A 21,034-nucleotide genomic window follows, 5' to 3' on the forward strand; every position below is an offset into this window, starting at 1 on the left:
TGGAGAAAGGAATGTTAAAAAAGTGGATTTTGACATTGTTCTACTTTGTGTGTTCCCCGTTAGTCTTGTAAAGCACTGGTGATGCGGTAACTTGCTCGGAAAACACCCTTCGTTTACTACGGCGCTACCGAAAATCAGAGAAGATTATCTGGCCCGACACCTCTACGTAATACACTATAGTAGACCTGTTCTATCATCTAGAGCTCCCTATGTAACTAGAAGCTGCTTTGGAGGGCAATGAAGCCTTGGCAAGGATTTTGTTAGAGCAAAATGTATTTTCTCATCTAGTCTTATATTGACGCACTCCCGAAATAACTTACACGTAGTGTCAGACATTTCTAGTGCTAATGAACCTGTGCTTCCAAGTCATTATCTGGATTGTTCTCGCTTTCAAACATCAACAACACAAACGATCTAATATCAACCAAGCATGCCCTTTCAAGTTGCTGATGATTCATACAGAAAATTTATTTTGAGACAGAAGGAGTTCATTTCAGTAATCCCGGCAATAAAAATGTTTCTGATAGGCTTGTTATTTACCCAAGAGTGACAGACCATATCGGGTGCTCTCCTCCGCATACAAGCTGACGGCTTGCTGCGGGCATCATGCACCTTTCAGCTCAAACCGACCACCCCACAGATTTTTGAAATTTTGACAATAATGAACCCACAGAATTCTGAGATTGCGACTTTTACTTGGATTCATTTATGCAATGGATGTAATAAAATATGGAAAGACCGAGGACGAGATCCAGAGCTCCCTGCTATTGGAAGCCGCCCAGGAGGGCAACGAAGCCTTGGCAAGGATTTTGTTAGAAGAAGAGGGCGCAAATCTGAAAGCGAAGACTCGAAATGGGCAGACTGCGCTTCATCTTGCAGTTAATCACAGTCACTGGCAAGTGGTGCGCCTTCTCGTGGAAAAAGGCGCCGATATCGAAGACGTCGACGATAATGGCAACAAGCCTCTCTACCTTGCAGCGGGGACTGGTAATCAGGCTATGATTGATTTGTTGTTGCAATTCAACGCAAATGTCGAATCGCTCAATGCTGAAAACAAGAGCACGGCGCTTTATGAGTCTGTTCAGAATGGGCATATTGCCGTTGCCAAAACCTTGTTAGACGGAGGGGCAAGTATTGACATGAAAGTTTCAGATGGTTACACGCCACTCTTCAGCGCTGTTAGACACGGCAGGTTGGAGATTGCTGAGTTATTACTTCAGCATGGAGCAAACAAACGTATGCGAGTCAACGATGGCAGAGCAGTGGAAGATCTTGCGGGGGGCGACAAAGCGATGTTAAGTTTGCTGCAGGCTCCTCCACTCATCCAGGGACCAACAATCTCAAAGAATGAATCAAATTTTCGTTTCGCTCATATTCCATGCGCGCCTGGACAAGAGCAAGAAGATGAGTTGAAGGCTTGCCATGGCTTTGAAGCAAGCATAGTGGACTTTCATATTCAGGGGCGGGAACATAGAGTCCAAATGACAGCCTCCGTTTACGATGTTCTCTATGGCAGAGGACCGGAAGCAATTATGGGTTCCACTAAGAACGCTGAGATGACTGGAGATCAGCCTTCGTTCAGGTGGTATCATCTGCCTGCAAATAATGCAAGTCGTCTTCCCTTATAGTTTACGTTTGAGAATCTAATCGTGGCACAGATTGCATGGGTCGAGGTACATTGATTTCAATCATACTTATTACTGTGGAAGAAAACCAAATATTGAGAATCTTCTGCTGACTTTGAGAATTTATCTAGCATACTGATACAGGCCTTGGTTAGTAGATTAGCTGCTGAGCGCAAATCTGGGGCCGCCCGGCTTAGTGAAGAACTCAAATCAAATCTCGGGTTGACTAATGCCGCAAGCCAACAGTACGGGGCTTCAAATGCTCATTCATCTTTCATGAGGCCTTTGTGCCAAACTTTTAAGGCACGGTATCTCAGTTTGCCTTTCGCACTCGGGCTAACTTCTTCTGGCAGCCCGATTCTGACACTTCTTTTGGAAGTAACAGCAGTGATCAAGTAATGTTATTTGTAAGCCCAAAGTACGCTTCTATGGTCATGAATCTGACAAATTTGTAGATGCCATTTCTTCATTTTGAGACTAGGTCGGCATATGAAAAGATGTCTGAAGTCATAATGGAAACGAAGCTTCACACAGACCGCGCTAGGGGGTTTGGACCAGGAACCGGAATCCCGGACAGACCTACTTACACACGGATGGCTCGTAAACATTTGAGTATTGAGACTTTAAACAGATACGCAGTACCTCACTTCATAGACAAGGCTAATCCAGATTACCTTATCATCAAACGGTGGGTCCCCGAATATGAGCAAGACATGCTATGGGCCGATACGAAGAAGCTTCGGGAGGATCGGAACAATCGGTTGCCTGTGGAGTTCAACAAAACACCTTCAGAAGCTGAATCTGAATCAGAAAAGATAGCGAAGAGATCGCTGCTTCGCAAGCTCATGAGGAAAGCGAAAAAAAAGAAAAAGGCTTCCCCAGATTTTCTCAACTCACCTGGCGTAATTAACTTCGTCGCTACAGAAGAAGATTCGCCTGAAACAAGTACAGTGAGCAACGCTTCTAGCTTAAGCGTCGATGAAGAGGAAGATAATGCAGAGGTCAAAGACGTATTACGGGGAACCTCAAAATTAAGATTCGCCTTCAAAGACCTCAAAGAAAAGCTAAAAGAACAGTCGAGCCACATTACCAGAAACGGTTTCCCATCTTCCAGAGATGGCAATGTTGAGACAACTCATGCTAATGAAACAATCATAGCCTGTGAACATATAGAAGATTACCATCCGACCGGGAGCCTCCAGTATAAGAGGGCAGAACTTGGCCGAACCCCAGCCGATTTGGAAGATAAACTGATAAAGATTCCACGAGTGGCCGGAAAATCTAAGGCCAAGGGTCCCCAAGTCGAAGATAATGCAAGAAGCAGTGTAGAAAACATGGAGGCACGCCCGGAACCGATCAGGGAGATTGGTAGAGAGAACCTTGTGGTTCAAACCACGAAAGCCCTGGACCAAGCGACTCATACATCAACAAAGCATGAAGGAAAGCCCCGGGAAAAAATACCTACTGTTTCGCCAGTACTGAAATTTCTTTCGGGGAAGCCGGAGCCGTCAAGCTCGGGACGCGCGGATGCAGATAAAGAGTCTACCATATTTGGTCCTCGGGCTCAACACCCCGAAATCAAAGATCCAAAGAACAAACATGACAAGGCAGCTGGAAAGATGAATCAAACACCAAAAGCGATTACGGCAGGCCCTCCGAATCGAATGACGGCGGACCTTTTGAACGAACACCTTATCAAGGGGTATTTGCTGCCAGCCAACAAGGTCGGAGGCATTCCCTCTCTCCAACCCCAGCGTACACTTGATCAGTATTTCTATACTCATCTTCAAACCACATCACATAGAGACAGTGACCAGGTAGTCTATCGTTACACCAAGGAAAGCTCGGAACCAAAATTATTCATGGTTGATCAACTTTGGCTATGGATCTTAAACGAAGGGAAGTCTTGTCACGGATAAAGTGTCCCAGTCTAACAGTGACATTTAGATACGGTGATAAGCTGCAGTCCACAGCGATGGCATTCTTGGCTGGAAGATTCAGGCGCTGTGTCCCACGTCACCGAGGAGCAGAAAATTCGCCTACCTAAATTACAAGATGATCCCTTAGACGTCCATCAAATAATCTTAAAACATCTACAAAGATCAGCACGAAAGCCTGTCACTACTGCATATGATCTCGCAGGTATTATCGCACAATCTTGTGCGAATGTTTTCGATCAACATCAAGTCCCGAATGAGTTTCAATTCTTTGACTTTTTCGAGCGGTCCATTGGAACAGTAGTAGGTCTTTCCAACCTTTAACGATAACAAAATCGTACTAAACAGGTAAAGATTGAGGGCGAGGTTCAGTGTTTCCACAGCTTTACCACGAACTTGGCAAAGCTTACTGTTGCAGACGAGAGACCGATTACGTTCTTTGATATCTCCAAAGAAACGAAATTGTTAGTGGAGATTAAGGATATCCGTGATGAATTAAGTATATTACAGATGATACTAAATGACCAAGCATCAACTATGCGAGACCTGGCTCAAGCGATCCTGAAGAGTAGCGTTGGTGAAGACATAAAGGGACACGATTCAGATTTCAAACTGAACAGAGTGCTAGAAAACCATCTGTACCGCATCGCAAAAATGGAGGCGCTGGCAGAGAAGACATATGATTCTGTACGTATTTCACTATCATTCTATGAAGCATTTGACAGCGGTATATTAACATTACGCAATCAGCTTAACCATCTTCTCAATCTCAAGCAGAAGGAAGCCAGCATTTCCGAAGCTCTCTCTGCCCGCAAGCAAGCAGAACACACATCACGACAAGCGGCGGAAGCGACCCGCCAAGCTGAGCTCACAGCTGAACAAGCCAGACTTGGTGCTATCGAAGCCGCAGAAGCAACGAGACAAGGGAAGACAGTATTGGTATTCACTGTCGTGACTATCATATTTTTAAGCTTTTATATTTGTGTTCAACTTCTTTAGGGTACTGATAATGGCTGTGCAGCTCCCACTTTCGTTTATGGCTGCGTTCTTCGCAATTAACATTGAAACGTTCCCTGTGAACAGCGACGGGAAGCTTTCACTGGGTTATGTACTTAAATATATGCGTAAGAATCCCGCGATACGATATTAGCGTGCATTTTGATTTGCTAATCTCAATATAGTTAGCATTTCCGGTGCTACATCTATCCCCTTCATTTTGGTAGCGTTTAATCAGGATCGAATTGGCAGATGGATAAAAGCTAACTGACCGGCACGAGACTGGGATTCGACTGCTACAAGAAGTATTCTATATGATTAGATTATCTACACTAGATTTGTTCAAGACATAATTCACTAATTAAAACTTCTCCCTACCCCGTTACCTCCATTCTGGGACTCGGTTGACGTGAACAAATCAAGTCAGCTCTCAACTGAATTAGTTAAGATATATTCACTAGGAATACATCGTAGTAAACTGTTTTGTTTAAATAACTGATCCGTGTTTATCATAATAACCCCTAATAGTTTTGACTAGGTGGAACTCAGAGTGCTTGTGAAGGTAGAAGCATACATTGAAACGTTTCAGAAAAAGAAGCCGCTTCCAAGAAAGTACTTGATATACCACCAACTATCTTATTTCGGACTTTTCACTGTTGTCATAGCCTTCTTATTTCCATTTGATTTACGATGAGGTTCTTAGGTCGAATCTCGGGGTGGGAAGACAAAATGAGTAGCTGTCGATATCACATACTTACTTAGGAAGATTGATAAAATATACATATTTGGTCAATTGAGTTGAAGAATTGCAGTTGAATATGTCTATGCTTTTCAGAAAATGAAAGATGTTTAGATTTGGTTTCCATTTCAAAGTCAGCGAGTATAATTAGAAGAATACTCAAGAAGTCAATAGGCCAGGGCCACGAGGATTGCTTACAGCGAGAACATTAAATAGATAAATCTCATGTTGTTGATTTCGTCATCCGTTGAATAAACGATAGATTTGACTATTTCCACCACGTTGACCTTTTTCATACGCTAGATTTCTCTCTCCTACAGATTTTTCGAGAATTTTGTGATGTATTATTTAGAATTTCATTTAAGAAATACCTGTGATGATACACGTTAGTGAATGCTGGTGTTTTCAGCCGTTGTAGAATGTAGCTTTGAACTCATAGTTTGTTCCTCAAAAATTATGACATGACCGGATCATGTAAGCCTTGTTGTTCATGATAAGTAGCCCTTCTTAAATGTAGATGACATGAGTCTAGAATGGCGTAAGCTTTCTGTTCCTCTGAATCAATATTACTTTAGCTCTGTAACAATCTGGCTACGCTATTTGTATTGTCAAGACCACCTGTCATAGCTACACGTTGTCCGAGGACTCGACTTTACTACTTGCAATATAGTGACGATGAAATTCGAAAAAGACAACACGTAGACTCTTACACATGCGCTGTACTCAAATTTAGGAAAGAATTTTGACAGCAAAATTGGCGGTTCCGTCATGACACACTCAAGCTACGAAGATCCCAAAAGAGTATAACCTATCAGTTCATCAGCAACGAGTTAACTTAAACTAATGTTCTGAGCCTGAAAGGAACTGTTAATGAACAAAATAATAATTTATTGGGGGCATGAGCCACGCTGTAAGTTTATCGCGAGTGAGGTAGAAAACCTTAGACTTCAGACCTGGCAAATATATCAAATATCTTACTCTAAGCACTCCGCTTCTTTGAAGTCTATTGCTCCTCACAGGATGTTATAAAGCTGTAAAATGAACAAGCAGAACTCTATATTGAAATACGTGACACGAGCTAAATAGAAACCATAACACTGATTAAATTTTCCTGAATATGAAACAGCTTTTCAACCTAGTGAAGATAGAAACAGTGCTTTGACATTCGTGGAAACTTTACAATATTGAGTAATAATCAAAACCAATCACTGAATATTTAATTCAAATTCTCTTATCTGATTTGCAAGTAAAGGGCGACTGGTAACTGAATAGGTGCGCAAAAGCTAATTTTATAGACAGTTCACTGCTCAATACTGGATACCCCTGAGCAAATCTCGCTTCTCTTATTAACGTGAATAAACAAATAGGGTTCAAACAACACTAGGTGAACATCCTTCACCAGCAGTATTGTTCGGCCATATATATGTCGATGCCTGTAAGTAGTTTCAAATGGATTATTTTCTCCTCTTTTCTCAAATATCTTGAACAAATATCTCCCGTCCAGCTCTTTGTTACCACCTAGACACTTTATTAGTGCTGTTAGAACAACTTTAGATCTTGTCTACAGCAGACGCTATCCAAGGACTCAAGATGTTCAATCCCAATTACACCAACTGGCAACTTACTCAGTACCAAAGAGAAGAGACCTCACCAAAGAAACCTAATAGAGAGGGCAAGTTTGAACCCAATTCGCTCTATCTTGTTCTTCGAAGCGAGCAGCACCGCTGCGTTGGAAAGCCGCACGACCGATACAACTGCATAGGAGAATGGCAATGGTGTCTATTCGTTTTCGTACACAATCTACAAGAGAACTGGATCTACACCATTGACAAGTCACCCACACTAGGGACGTGGACCGCAACAAGCGAGTTGGTTCCGACCGAAAGCATCCTCAACTCTCGCGAAACCATCTGCGCTATCAGAGTTGGAGAGTTCACTAATGCTCAACTCGCCCAGGTTCATCAAGCCTGCAGAGCCGACGACGACAGACTAAATGAGTTCAGCATAATGAGATCCCAACTGTGGATTTATCTAGTCTGCGAAAGACTGAAGGCATGCGCAATAATGAGGTACGCTACCTGGGCTGAAGTTGAAAAGGAACCGGTTTGATTGCTAGTATTGCAATCGAAGCTACACCACCAGAGAAAATTCCTAAAAGAAAAACGGTTTCGAAGATCTGTGGCATGACGCATGGATGATGGATCAAGATACTTGCAGTCTACTAAGTGGCCAAACTTGGAAACAGCACTCTCAATTTTGCTTGTAAAAAGGAGTGGGAAAACGGGGAACTTAACGACAAAACATTGGTGAATTTCTTGATAAACATGGGACGTTGTCGCAGCTCACGTTTGGTAGTTTTACCGGAGAAAGACAAGCTGAATAGGGGAGGCGCCCGATGTATTTGGCACCAGCATAATACAGAATGAAAACAAGCCATTTTGCAAAAAGTCCAATCCCATGTCTCGACCTTTGAATTGCCGGCGAAGTTAATTTTTGTTTCTGTCTCGTACTCCAGGATACATGAAGAAAAGTTCGGGCATGATACATCACCAGTGTAAGGTAAGACGGACCTACACCCTCCAAGTATATTGATATCGGAAACTGACTTTACTAACACTCCTTCCTGACAGGTTTCCTGTTACAACAGAGGTATTATCAAATATGTGGCTCAAAAATAACGTAAACATACGGTTTCCTCCCTAAATCATCGTTTTTCTAAATGAAGGAATTTCCCGTCAGATTTACAACACACTAGTGCAGCAACAGTTTATCCATTGATCGTATATTCGTTTGGCCTCAATGAGAGATAATTCAATACAGGGTTAGCAAGATAGATGAGGATCGCAAGTTGCATTGTATAACCAAATGTAGGAAAGTAGACGGGGAACGGGGGGGAGTTTGGAGTGGGGCGTTTAAGCGAGTGGCAGCCCCAGGCATGAAGGCAATCTTGCATGCTAATAATGCAAGGCGACACGCTAGGAAGCTGGGAGCTGCCGCTGCCTCGGGCTTCCATGTTGTTTTCATTACATTTGAATTTGCCAGATTTATATCTTCAAGTGCACGAACCGTTCAACCAGACTCGGGTTGATCAAACAAAATTTTGAAGTTGAGCAGATAATATTGCTCAATCAGACCTCGCCCTTTGTCACCCTTGAGTTGATTCCTGGTCCTAACATCGTAATTGCGTTCCAGCTGTAAAGTCATCAGAGCAGCTCCAAAGTGCCATCAACCAGCTTCACATATCTGCGCAAACCTCCCGGTCTTTCGTGAAACAAACGCCACCAGCTACAATATGTCCTATACCGATGATGCGGTGCTTGCAAAACTCTCAGCTTTGAATGAGACGCAGGAGAGTATCGTATGTTCCACGTCCTGCGTTTGCTGCTTTAAACTAACAAGTCGCAGGTCACTGTCGCTCAATGGGTCATGTTTCATAGGTATGGATAGATGTTGCTTGAGGTAAATGGCGATTTCAATTGACGAATCGAATCTAGGAGACATGCGGACCGTACTGGACAGTTATGGCTGCAGAGGTTGAAGGATTCTTCTAGCAACAAGAGATTGAACTTGATCTATCTTGCGAATGGTATGTCTCTGCAACATCCCTTCAGCCTCGTATTCTACTAGTCGATGCTGATATCATTTTGCTACAGAAGTCGCACAACAATCGAAAGCTCGGCGCAAGGACGAATTCTTGAAAGCTTTCTCCCCAGTCATTGCCGAAGCCACAGCGTCTGCATATAAAGGAGCAACCAACGAGGTACAGCAGAAGCTACGAAGGGTGGTGGAAGTGTGGAGGCAGCGGCAGATCTTTGAAACTCCTATACAAGATTCCGTGGAGTCGAGGATTGATGGTATAGACCCCTCAATGGAATGGAAGGCCATATGCTAAGTCTCGCAGAACTAGATAAGACCCGATCTTCAGGTGGCAAACGAATGGGTGGCTCTATATTCACGAGTTCGACTGCATCAAGTGCCGTTCCAAACGAACTGGCCCCCCTCGTTGAACCACAGCAGACCATTTCCCAGCTGGTCCTTTCCACGAAAACGTCTTTAAACGCCGCAAATCAAGAATACGACAGAGTTAATGATCCATCGGTCCCTACTCCATCTGCACCAGTACACGCGGCTCGGCTCAATGGTCTCCTTAAAGTCTTAGCCAACGCTGAGGGCGCTGTCGCCGAGAGTATCAAGGCGCGAAACGTTCTTATAGATGGATTGGAGAAAATTCTCGGGGCGAATCGCGATGCACTGGCTGCAGAAGAAAGTCAGCTCATGGAACTTCGAACCCGTCGGCAGCGGACGGATGCAAAACGCAACGAAGTGGAAGACAGTATAATGCGCGGATTTGCTCCAAATAGTAACCCAGGCACACCCGCCATTCCCGATGGATCACCTGGTACAAGCCATTCTCCAGTCACGCCAGCGCCAGAGCCGGATCGCCCTGAAGTAGAAGCGCTGACACCACCTGGGTATCCTCATGCACAACAAACAGAACCGGTATCTGATTTCGACTTAAATGCTGCCAATGGGGCGCACAACTCGGCGCATACTATGGCCGCCCCTCAAAACGCCCCTCTTGCAGCTGCTGGATCCGATTTGCTTGCTAGCTTGTCGGCTCCGTATGGCAGGCCTGCCTCCGGGGCAAGTAACAGTGCCAAGAAACGAAAGTTCGGTACTGCCACGGATTTCCCAGATCTCGGTGACGATGCAATGGAAGGGCTGGACGCTGATGTTGCCGATATACTGTGGAAGGATAATAAGAACGGCCATTGATGAGATGCCTCAGAGTATGGCTATCAATTCTATATTATAAGGGCACCGGGTGCTGGAATGTGGGGGCCATATTTGATTTCCTCCCATGGGACGGGTGATTTCGATTAGCTAGCCATCGAATCGGCTGTAGCCTAGCATGTTATTGGAGACTTTACCATATCGATATAAAACCCTTACACCGGGGAAAGATTGCTTCTGTTGAGAACTGCAGTATGAGTTTATCACAATGAGAAACGACTCAATTGATCGTATCAGTATGAACCTCTATTCTCTGCCTGCTTCCAATGTACAATGTTTTCTTGAACGAACCCTGAACCCCTCCATCTTTCCTCGACTGAACATCACACTGCATTCGTTACTTATTTCCCCCACCAGGTCTTGTGTCCCAATACCATGCGACCCATCATCCACATTGATCCTGAAAATTGTAAGCTAAAGACGACTATATTTGTATCGTTCACAACATGAACCTACCAGCAGTGGTAATAATAAAGGTACCATAGTACACTCGCAACATTCCACGTCCTCGAGCAGTCTATGTCCCTGATCAGTTTGCAATCCCCAAACGCGATTCTAGTTCGAGGATCGTAACGTACTTGGTTCCATTGACGGATGTGCTTCTTCTGACCCTCCTGGAAGAGTTGCTGGTAGTAGGGAACGCGGTTTTCGCGGTTGACGAAGCTGCAGAGTCCGCGATTAGCTGTGGTTCTGAAGGGGGTGTCGTGCGAAGCTATTCGGAAAAGGTATTTCAAGGGTGATTGAGAGGCCCTGCGGCTGTTGCGACTGCTTCGTAGTATCGCGATGCATTGGATCTCGGACTTACCCTGCCATTGTGTATGCTGTGTGCAGAGAGGATGATGTGTGTGAGGTTTGGGTCTGGTTGTGTAGTGGTGTGATGTCGATTGTTGAAGCTCCGTCGTTGTCTAGCGGCCCGGATGACTAAGCGCAGTTCTCCACCTGCAGCTCCCAAGATTCTCGAAGCTGTCTCGAAGGAGACGAGAGTTGACAACTTCTTCAAGAACACGGCACTTCACACGCACCACACACGAACGAGAATGCAATGGCCATGGCAAATACTCTCGGAAACAGTTGCGTCTTAGCAGATGAGAATTATGCGTCCCGCCCTGGAGAGGCTTCTTTCGAGGCCATCTTCCCTCGAACTTTTACAATACCTGACTGGAAAGCACTTCCTCCCCGAAAATCACAACCGCCGGCGGCGATGTCTATATCGATGCAGGTCTGGAGTTAGACAATTCACAGCTGCCGCGGTGGCTGTAGCTGAGGATCTCGAGAACGTAAACACCAGCCGACCAAGCGCAACGAGCGATGGAAACTCTCGACAACCAAGTGGTGAGCGCAATGGCATTAACCAGAGCGCGCTTTACACAAGAAAGGAAGGATACCTTCGTATTCATGGACCATGGGAGGAACCATGGCAGAAACAATTGTCTACAGTGTCGCAGCTCGATTATGAATCGGATTTGACTCAGGTCACGAATACCCCCAAACTGCTCGACCCGGACCAGCATGGAAATGATATGGCGCTTTGGGCGTTGCTACTAGAGCATCGTTACAGGAAGTTTGGAAGAGAAGGGGTGCAAATGTTCTGGGACGCAGTCCGTGCAAGAAATGTCCAGCTACCTACCACTTCCTCGATATCGGACAGGATGTGGTCTACCTTTCTGCAGTTAGGATTCGATAACCCTATAGTTTTGGAGCAAATTTGTCAATATGCGGACGAGATTTACGACACCCGAACGGTACGCTGGCGAAAACTCTACGTTCGTGTTATACAGCACTTTCTCATTAGCGGAACTGGGGAGGAAGCTATTCAATGGCATGAACGACTGTTATCTCGGCATCCTCCTGGGCCTCACGCTTTTGCAGCAATGTGCCGTACGGTGGTGATGCGAAAGGGAAACGTTTCGGCTCTCCAGCAAATTTACGAGGAAAATACTCATCGCAATGCCTATACAAACGTCATCAATGTCTTGTGTGACCAGGAAGACTTTGGTTCTGCTGTAAACTGGCATATGTTTTTCATGAAACATGAGGACAAACCAGTCTCAAGAGATGCCGTGGACCGACTCCTTTCATACCTTACTGCTTATGACATGCCGAATGCAATCAAAGTTACCCAGAGCATTGCAGATGCTGGCGTTTCCTTTGCACCCAGCCTCAGCACGAGCCTTAAGGTAACCCGCGAAATGATGAACCGAATCCACGGAGCGTATTTCAAAATTAGTCCCAAGCCATACAATGACAGGCTAGGTGCACGGTGGTTTGCTACACGATGGGTTTCGTTAGATGTTGCGATCAACTCGATCCATGCTCTAGGCGTTGAAGAAATTGGTCCATTATCGCTGCAAGCTATCGCGCTGCGTGAACCTGAATTTATGAAATTGCACGAGAGAATCATGCAGCTACAAAAACTGGGGATTTCAGTCGGTTCCTCTGTGTATTCTCGCGCAGTGGTAAAATTCGCCCACGATAGAGAATATGAAAACCTGGAGAGCTTGCTACAGAGCGATCAGCATCCAGATACTTTGGAGGATTCATCACTTCAAGAAATTCTTCTGTCAACTTATGCCGAGAACAAGGATTGGGTCCAGTACAGGAGGACGTTATCCATACAGCAGCTGCGCAGCAAGACCCCCAAGATTACAAAGGACAATTTAATTCTCAGATTACATGCTCGGCGAGGCGATACAAAAGCACTCCATGCTACGTTAGATTCGATGCAACGGAACGGGACGCCTGTCAGTGGATTTTCCTTGTTCCGAATTGCTCAATATTTCCGTGGGTCACGGCGGCAAGGTAAAAAGCCCATTTCAAAGGACACTGATGATATTGAGTTCATTCTTTCTACAATAAAGCGTATAGCATATTCTGGCAGCTACATTCCACCTGGCGTATGGCGAGAGATCATGAAAAGGCTTGGGATGCTTGGGCGACTCGCTGAACTCGAAAAGCTGTGTTTGTTCCTGGCCACTTGGTACAGTCCTAAAAGTATTGCTGGTGGCGTAATCAGACGGCATCGGCTTGAAACCAGGCTCCCAAACTCACACCCACTGCATCCACTTAAGATCATATTCCCTGCTTCGTTCCAAAAAGCTCTCGTCGAATGGGGATTCATCCACGCACTAAATAGCATGCGCTTCGGGTTTTCTAGAAAGATATACGCGCTAAACAGCAGACGCCTTAAGTCTCCTGGGCGATATCGCATTGTGCCACCACGTAAGATGACTTTTGGTATAAGAATTTTGCAAAAGCTGTTTGCCAAAAACGTTCATATTAACATGGAGGCTGTCCGGAAGGCTTTGGTTACAAGACTTACTATATACTATGGTCCCGGTATATCGACAAAAGAACACAATCGTCGCGCGAGACTTAACCTTCGGTTGCGTTATGGTAGGCAAGAAGAAAGCTACCAGGAGATCATTTCCCAACTCAATGATGCTTTCGGTGCCAATGTGTGGAGACAACTCCAGGTTCCTCAATTAGATGATTTTCGCTCCGGAAAGGTTTTGGGGAGAGTGCGGAGAAGGCAGGAAAAAGCGGTTGCGAAGGCAAAGCGTGAAAGGGACCGGAAGTAATTTTTTGTTGTTATTACAGATACCCAATTCTAAACATTAGCTCATCTGTTTTGAGGCAATGGTTTTCAGCTATGTGACAAGCATTTTATTTTCGCTTCCATGTTCCTTTCTCGACCCTGATATTGCTTTGTGGAATGTGACTCTGTTGGATCTCCACAGCTCCCAGCTACGCTTGTCCATTCTCCTTACTTGCTACGTTAAAACTCTCTTGTCCTACCTCTTCGGGTTCCTTTACTTACTGGATCGGTTGGCTGGCTCATTTAAATAGCATTTAGAACGAGATATTTCTTCAACCACGTTGACGAAATATCGTGGATTCGTCTATCATTTTCAGGAAATAAATGCTTTCAGACTCTGCTTGAAATGAAAGCCATAGTAGACACAGTTGCTCTCTCTCAATTATGCCTGAGGTTCAAAGAAGATTTGTAAGGTTCTACTATTTACTTTTGCTCACAGCGAGGCTGGTGAGATTTTACTGGGACTTGTGTAAATCCTTGCCTTGCGTTTGACACTGCCTATTGTGAGGTAATGAGTAGAAGTATCCATTCTCTCTAATTTGTATTTTAAGTAAATCCAGCCGTTGGAAGGTTCTGCTATTGATTGTGTCTGCCGCGAGGATTGTCACGTTTCGGAAAACTTGCTATAGTTCTTTGAGTTACATGAGACAATTTGATGGGATGAGTCACATCTTAGGTGAGACTTTTCACTAAGTTGTAGAGCTGGGTTGTGATAATCTTATGATTGTTACATTGACTTACTTGCCTTGTCGCGAAACTCTACCACTGGTTTCCTTTTCGTACCTATTCAGTGGTATGTTTTCAGAGCTATTGGAATCTGGCTTGTTTTTAATGCTTGATTAGAGAAACTATCAGTCTGGACGAGTCAGATACCTGCCGATGGATCTATGTTCAATTTACACGAATATATTAGCAGAAAAAGCTCGACTTGTCGAACGATAAGTGTATTGAATATAACATTTATCTATAAGAACTTGAGGTCTTTAGATTTCCGTATCTATAGAATGATAGCATCAAAGATAGGCTTTATGAACTTCTCCCACGCCTTCTTCGTATCCTCCGGGGTATTCTCTTCACCGTAGAATATAGCTCTAATACACAGCTCGATATTTTCCCTCTTTATCGCTTTTTCTTCAGCCTCCAAACAATGTTTCCTCGGTTCGCTTGAAAAATCTGCCATTTGTGCCATCTATCCCTTTTGTCTTAGTCCTTCCAGCATATTATACGTAAAAGCAATTACTATAGAGAGTTGAACTATGAGTGCAATATCCCAAGTAAAAAATGTCCAAATAACATCCAGTTCTCCAGATAATAGTTGAATAAGAACACCAAAATAAAGAGAACCTAGAGCGGTGACTACAGTGACACAGCATAAGTAGCCGAAAAGCGATTGCAAAAGAATTGACCGCAGTGAGAACTCGGAGGCGACGGGCTGGGACGGGTTCGCAAGACTATAGGCAAAATACTCGCAAGTACATATATCCCCGATTTCATTCCACTTAAATTGTGGGGGTTGGTATAAATTCGTGGTAACGTGCTCTAGCAAGATATCTGTCGGAATAATCTTCGTTTCCGCCACAAAAGACGGCTCTATGTTTCTGGCAGTTCTCCTCCCGTTGATGAACACTTTTCTGGCCAAAAGAGTAAATAAAGAGCCGACCACCACAGAGGCCCAGATTATTATTGTAAACAACTGATCTGGCGAGGTTCCAGTATCTTCACTCAGGATGAAGAGAGTTTGCCACCAGAAGGTTGCAGAGAGCAAGATAAATATTATAATGGCAAAACATCCAAGTCCAATGGTGAAAGACCATGAATCCTCTGCACCACGTGATGGGATATTCATTGAGTGTTTTTGAGCATGCGTGATAGAGTTTCCAGATCCCTGCAAGCCAGAAAGTCGCTCCTCTTTACAATCGTAAATGGTTTTTTCGTCCTCTGCTTTTTCTTGTTTGAGCACTTCCGATGGTGGAATTGAGATGCTGATGTAATCCTTCTCGGAAATCAATGGCAGCGCCAGAGTAGATGTGTCGGTATCCATTTTTGATGTGCGATGGGGCGTGAATGGCGAGAGATGTTGGGTTCAGTGTTGTAGAGAGTTGACAGCGAAATTGCAAGATTCTTGACAGATCCAAAAATGTCGAGGTGGCAGAAGCAAATGTGCGACGGCTAAGTGTTACTTATAGGAGACCACCTCACTAGTGATGATAGGGGCCTCGCTTGAGTGATGGTTGGAATTAGTCTCACAACGATGCCTGTTACTAGCACTTCCTAGTAAAGAAGTCATCGTCACTCAGTTCACATGAAACTTCCCACGAGTCGAAATCTACCACCCCGGCTGCGATGTGGTCGAGATGAGAGTAGTCAAACACGTTGCTTAGAACAGTTGACGAACTATATGATATTTCGTCAATTGTTTTGAGCAAATACGCTCCTGTCAACTCTATTCAAAATAAAGCTGTATTGCAAGTCGCCTGACAGCTCTAAAGCGCACGACAAATTTATACCAAGTAAAGAGGCTCTGCCGTTTATTTTGTCTCTGCGAGCCGGCCAAAAGTAAGCACAATTCGTCAACACAAAATAAAACTCGGTTGCATGTGCTGTAGACTTGCAGCTCTGCATGCGCATAAAAGCTTGCTTGATAATCTGGAGCATAAGGTCGCCCGGACGTCACGGCTGAGTAATGACTCAGATTCTTTGGATCATTGAGATTTCAGACATTGTGACGTCGTGAGATAGCCGGGTGTTGGGAAAGGCGTGCGTTGTGATTACTGGGATCTTACTGGTCAAAATGTACCTACATACGCCCTTGTAGTGACACGGGAACGATATATCTATCAGTACGTGTCTGTGTCCAGATGTTGAAATTCATCACTTGATTGTCGCAGTTAGGGACTTATTCAAATTTTGACAGGTCAAATCTTCCAGATTATTAGAAGAAATATGAGTCTCGACGCATTTGCCAAGTTTCCAGCGAGGCTCCCCAAAGGGCTCACGTTCTTCAAGGTCGCTATACCACAAAATGAAATAGATGACATGATCAAGCTTCTCAAACTCTCCAAGCTCCCACCGGAAACATACGAGACTTCTATGGAAAGTCGCCAGTATGGAGTAACCCGAGACTGGATGATAGACGCGAAAAAGAAGTGGGAGAGCTTTGACTGGTAAATCAGTGTCTGGATGTTTCAGGTCGAATCATTAACTCAATCTTCTAGGCGCAAGACGGAAGACATGATAAACTCTTTCCCAAACTTTACATTGGACATCGCAGACCAATCCGGACCACACCAAATCCATTTCGCAGCACTGATCTCTCAGAAACCAGATGCTGTGCCGGTGGTCCTCCTTCACGGATGGCCCGGAAACTTTCTAGAATTTCTACCAATGTTGAATTTGCTTCGGAAAAAATACACACCAGAGACGCTGCCATATCACGTCATTGTTCCTTCCCTTCCCGGCTATGCATTCTCATCGCCGCCTCCTCTGGATCGTGATTTTCGCATCGAAGATGTAGCGCGAATCTTCGATAAGCTGATGAAAGATCTTGGATTTGGAAACGGGTATCTTGTTCAAGGTGGTGATGTGGGAAGTAAAGTTGCTCGCGTCATGGCTGCTGAGCATGACAGTTGCAAGGGTGTTCATGGTATGGAACCTTGCGTGTCTTTATGTCCTTTGCTGATATCGAGAAGTAAACTTTTGCATTATGCCAGAACCGAAAGATGTCTCGGGTGAGTTGACGAAACCAGAACAAGTAGGGTTGAAACGGACGGAAGAGTTCATGAAATTGGGGAGCTCGTATGCTCTTCAGCATGCCACCAAACCAGGGACTTTGTCTTTCGTCCTTACGAGTAATCCATTATCACTTTTGGCATGGTAAGCGCCTAAGATTAGGTTTCCTCAATGGACGAGAGAAAATGCTAACAACTACCAGGATTGCAGAGAAATTCCTCGCCTGGACTGACGAAGATCCGCCACTCAATACTATTCTTGAGTCTGTGACACTTTACTGGCTTACAGAAACGCTGCCGACGTCTCTTTATCCTTACCGTCAAGTATATCGCCTTCGAACCCAACTTTCATGCCACTGTATCTGACATCGTTTCATAGTTGTACACGCCAGGAAACGTAGGAGCACATGAAGATCCCAAATGGCACATTACAAAGCCTTTCGGGTTTTCTTGGTTCCCTAAAGAACTTGCTCCAATACCAAGGAGTTGGGCGGCTACAACGGGTGATTTGGTATTCTATCGCCAACATGATTCTGTAAGCGGTGCCGAACTTTGCCTGTATCCGATAAATTTCTGGAAAGAGACTAATAAACTCAATATAGGGAGGGCATTTTGCTGCACTGGAACGACCATCCGTCCTGCTTCAGGACATCGAGGAATTCGTTGCGCAAGTTTGGAAAGCTTGAATAGTTCTGTCTCGCAGTCCAATAGTTTCAGGATGAGGACGTGAAATCGTGGGAATCTGCATATTTTATCGTAGTTTGGTATTTTAGTAATTCATCGTAGCTGAAGAATCCGAACATCAATTTCACCGAACCTGATAAATCGATGAGATGGATCGAACTAATTGTCTCAAGTCATATCAAAATGGCGGCTGATTAGAACATGGCAGAGAACCGGCGCTTTACGAGACTGGCGAGACACTTCTTCAATTAAAATGGTGTAAAGAACGTCGTGTTCTGAACGATCTTTCCCTGACATTTATGCTGAGTCTTATTGGAAATAGGTGATATAGTAAACCTATCACAACAAATTAAGTAGATGTAGATTTTGCAAAAGAAGTTTGGTAATCAATCGCAAATACGTGGCAGAGCCTTTATCAGAAAGGAGTTGTTGGTATGTGTACAAATTATTAGCCATGTGCGATTTCAGCCATATTCACATTCGATTATTCTTCTTTGAACTTGACCAGAACTAACAACTGATGTCCTCTTATTTTGGTATGGCTGCTTCTTAAAGATATTCACAATTGCTTGGATAGTCTTTTAATTTTGACAGGAATTAACACCTGACAACGCTACTATCTTTTGGTAAATGGAAGTCTAAATGAAGAGAGAGCTACAATCAAATTCCAAAAAGCTTGCAGATAGTAATCATTTCAGTATGTTCGGAGGCGCAGTGTCTAACGGAGTCATCGTCAGCCAAATAGGTATATGACCGGACGGGGCCGCCCAGGATTGAGCTGCAGGTCACATTACCGAGTTTGCCATTTGGGTATGGAAGTGTTAGGTAATAATGTAATAGCATGTAGCTTTGTGATGTAAACAGGACCTGCTTTGGATAAGTAATTTATCTTGGATCAAAGACGACTGAGAAAGGAACCAACATATTTGACGCATGTACAAAACCCTTTGTCAAAGGGTCATTCGCTTAATCGAGGGGCCTCTACCGTAGCTGTGGGACCTTGGCATGGTGGACGTTGAAAAGCCACAATTTCAGTATACATCTGCACTATTTCCTGTTGCGTTGGCTGTCTCAGAGGAAAAGAAATACGTTATGTATGGGTATAAAGTGAATGGGACATACTCAGATAGTCTAGAACGAGGGGTGCTTTTACATAGCAAAACCTTTAGATGTTAAGTAAGTGTGTAATTCATGTGAGTAATTGCGCAACTACTAGGTAGCTAGCTGCAAAGCATAAGCAAGTACGTACCGTCGCATTGCGGCAGATCCTTGTGCTTAATCTCCTTCGACTTGCCTAGTCTCGCTAGTGTAGGGGTTTAGGGGGGAGTCATAGCAGGCTTATGTAACCTGATAGCGGCCTTCTCTACCCCTCCCCACTCACCGAGAACACCCCACGTCTGCGCAACTTTCTTTTCAGATACCAACTTTGGCCCGACTCATTCTGCTCCGACTCATTCTGCTTTCGTTATCGAATATTGGATATAAAGACATAGATCTCCCTTCTCTGGCGCATTACACAACATCATCTTCCATCCACCACCATCCACCGCGATACCACGCCATCATCCCCGCGACCTCCGCGACCCCCCCTCAACCACATCCCACGATGGGCTCCGTAACGCCGAATGGAACAGATGTCGCTCAGCAATCGAATGGAACACATCCACAAGCACAAACGCAGACACTGCCGAAGCCTACGAGGCCGATAACATCGCGCACACCATACAGCTTTCTGCACAACAAATTGAAACGGCGCATGACGAATCCGGAAAAGACCCCCCTCGTTCTCGTCGCATGCGGCAGCTTCTCGCCTATCTCCATCCTCCACCTCCAAATGTTCGAAATGGCCGAGAAGTACGCCAACAAGAAGACGAATTTCGAAGTGGTCGGCAGTTACCTCAGTCCCGTCAGTGATGCCTACAAGAAGCCGTCTTTGGTGCCGGCGCATCATCGCCTGGTGATGTGCTCATTGGCGGTGGAGGACACAACGGACATCATGGTTGATTCATGGGAAGCATTACGGCACGATGAGGCTGGTGAGCCAGTTTACAGTACCACGATTGATGCTTTGCGACATTTCGACCAGGCGATCAATGAGGAAATGGGAGGCATACAAACCGCAGACGGGATTTACAAGAAGGCGCAAATAGCTCTACTCGTTGGCGCCGATGTGGCTGTGACCATGGGCGATCCAAAAGTGTGGGATCCTGCGGATCTCGAGCAGATTCTTGGAGACTACGGCATGTTTGTGGTGGAACGGCCTGCTCAGACGGACATCAACACCGCTCTCAAGCCTTTGATGAAGTACGACAAAATTTGGCAGGTCAATTCATTCGAGAACGAAGTAAGCTCAACGAGAATCCGCGCCCAGATCAAGAATGGGGAAGATGTCTTTGATCTTCCACCCAAGGTCATTGATTACATACGGTCGCATGGGTTGTACAATGGGGTGCCTGCGTAAAACATCCGTCATGGAAAGCCAGTACGGCTTCAGGAACTTGTTTATACACAACAACCAGCGATCGCTGAGTTGGTGGAGCACCCACGGGTTATGATACCTGCGCGCGCAGAGCTGGCCGAGGAGGTTTGTACATGGACGGATTGATTTGTCCTTGGCTGATGCGTCGGAAAGGGTGTTGGATACGAGGCTGGCGTGCCTGTGGTTTGGATATCAATTATAGAAACGCTCGATGTAGATTACCCCGGCTTTCCGGCCTGCTCCTATGATGGAGAATAATGCATTCATGAGATATTAGAGTTGCAACCAGTCTAAGAACTTCGCAGATGGGTAAGCTTGGTTTTCGTTCCATGACACTGGCGCAATAGCTAATAGATTTAGACATGTAGATGAATAAATGTACTTGCTTCTAGTCTTAGCGCTTTCACTTTAAAGACGCACTGACAAAGAGCGATAATCGTGAAAATCCTTCTTTTTG

General features: G+C 44.8%; 9 protein-coding genes across 9 annotated transcripts; 7 read left to right on the plus strand and 2 right to left on the minus strand.

The window, feature by feature from the left end:
- Positions 1 to 713: 713 nt before the first annotated feature.
- GLAREA_12509 (Ankyrin repeat-containing protein) lies at positions 714 to 1,628 on the plus strand (the record flags this gene model as incomplete). The annotated part of the gene is made up of 1 exon (XM_008083291.1): positions 714 to 1,628. One exon carries the CDS (start codon positions 714 to 716, stop codon positions 1,626 to 1,628), a length of 915 nt encoding a protein of 304 aa, XP_008081482.1.
- A 494-nt stretch (positions 1,629 to 2,122) lies between these two features.
- Positions 2,123 to 4,829, plus strand: GLAREA_12510 (uncharacterized protein; the record flags this gene model as incomplete). Its single annotated transcript, XM_008083292.1, has 6 exons — positions 2,123 to 3,380; positions 3,573 to 3,865; positions 3,917 to 4,249; positions 4,313 to 4,513; positions 4,584 to 4,686; positions 4,744 to 4,829. 6 exons carry the CDS (start codon positions 2,123 to 2,125, stop codon positions 4,827 to 4,829), a joined length of 2,274 nt encoding a protein of 757 aa, XP_008081483.1.
- A 2,058-nt stretch (positions 4,830 to 6,887) lies between these two features.
- Positions 6,888 to 7,384, plus strand: GLAREA_12511 (uncharacterized protein; the record flags this gene model as incomplete). The annotated part of the gene is made up of 2 exons (XM_008083293.1): positions 6,888 to 7,253; positions 7,301 to 7,384. 2 exons carry the CDS (start codon positions 6,888 to 6,890, stop codon positions 7,382 to 7,384), a joined length of 450 nt encoding a protein of 149 aa, XP_008081484.1.
- Positions 7,385 to 8,589: 1,205 nt separating this feature from the next.
- On the plus strand, positions 8,590 to 10,073 carry GLAREA_12512 (ENTH/VHS; the record flags this gene model as incomplete). The annotated part of the gene is made up of 5 exons (XM_008083294.1): positions 8,590 to 8,655; positions 8,703 to 8,734; positions 8,792 to 8,883; positions 8,951 to 9,151; positions 9,199 to 10,073. The coding sequence occupies 5 exons, from the start codon at positions 8,590 to 8,592 to the stop codon at positions 10,071 to 10,073; spliced, it is 1,266 nt and encodes a 421-aa protein (XP_008081485.1).
- Positions 10,074 to 10,432: 359 nt separating this feature from the next.
- GLAREA_12513 (uncharacterized protein) lies at positions 10,433 to 10,904 on the minus strand (the record flags this gene model as incomplete). Its single annotated transcript, XM_008083295.1, has 4 exons — positions 10,433 to 10,491; positions 10,548 to 10,608; positions 10,670 to 10,754; positions 10,897 to 10,904. The coding sequence occupies 4 exons, from the start codon at positions 10,902 to 10,904 to the stop codon at positions 10,433 to 10,435; spliced, it is 213 nt and encodes a 70-aa protein (XP_008081486.1).
- Positions 10,905 to 11,185: 281 nt separating this feature from the next.
- On the plus strand, positions 11,186 to 13,669 carry GLAREA_12514 (uncharacterized protein; the record flags this gene model as incomplete). Its single annotated transcript, XM_008083296.1, has 1 exon — positions 11,186 to 13,669. One exon carries the CDS (start codon positions 11,186 to 11,188, stop codon positions 13,667 to 13,669), a length of 2,484 nt encoding a protein of 827 aa, XP_008081487.1.
- Positions 13,670 to 14,683: 1,014 nt separating this feature from the next.
- On the minus strand, positions 14,684 to 15,727 carry GLAREA_12515 (uncharacterized protein; the record flags this gene model as incomplete). Its single annotated transcript, XM_008083297.1, has 2 exons — positions 14,684 to 14,875; positions 14,927 to 15,727. 2 exons carry the CDS (start codon positions 15,725 to 15,727, stop codon positions 14,684 to 14,686), a joined length of 993 nt encoding a protein of 330 aa, XP_008081488.1.
- A 902-nt stretch (positions 15,728 to 16,629) lies between these two features.
- Positions 16,630 to 18,100, plus strand: GLAREA_12516 (alpha/beta-Hydrolase; the record flags this gene model as incomplete). Its single annotated transcript, XM_008083298.1, has 6 exons — positions 16,630 to 16,850; positions 16,902 to 17,329; positions 17,376 to 17,559; positions 17,618 to 17,738; positions 17,794 to 17,949; positions 18,017 to 18,100. 6 exons carry the CDS (start codon positions 16,630 to 16,632, stop codon positions 18,098 to 18,100), a joined length of 1,194 nt encoding a protein of 397 aa, XP_008081489.1.
- A 1,604-nt stretch (positions 18,101 to 19,704) lies between these two features.
- Positions 19,705 to 20,559, plus strand: GLAREA_12517 (Nucleotidylyl transferase; the record flags this gene model as incomplete). The annotated part of the gene is made up of 1 exon (XM_008083299.1): positions 19,705 to 20,559. One exon carries the CDS (start codon positions 19,705 to 19,707, stop codon positions 20,557 to 20,559), a length of 855 nt encoding a protein of 284 aa, XP_008081490.1.
- Between the last annotated feature and the right edge of the window lie 475 nt (positions 20,560 to 21,034).

This window comes from Glarea lozoyensis, assembly GCF_000409485.1.
Source record: "Glarea lozoyensis ATCC 20868 chromosome Unknown GLAREA18, whole genome shotgun sequence".
NCBI classification, from domain to species: Eukaryota; Fungi; Ascomycota; class Leotiomycetes; order Helotiales; family Helotiaceae; genus Glarea; species Glarea lozoyensis.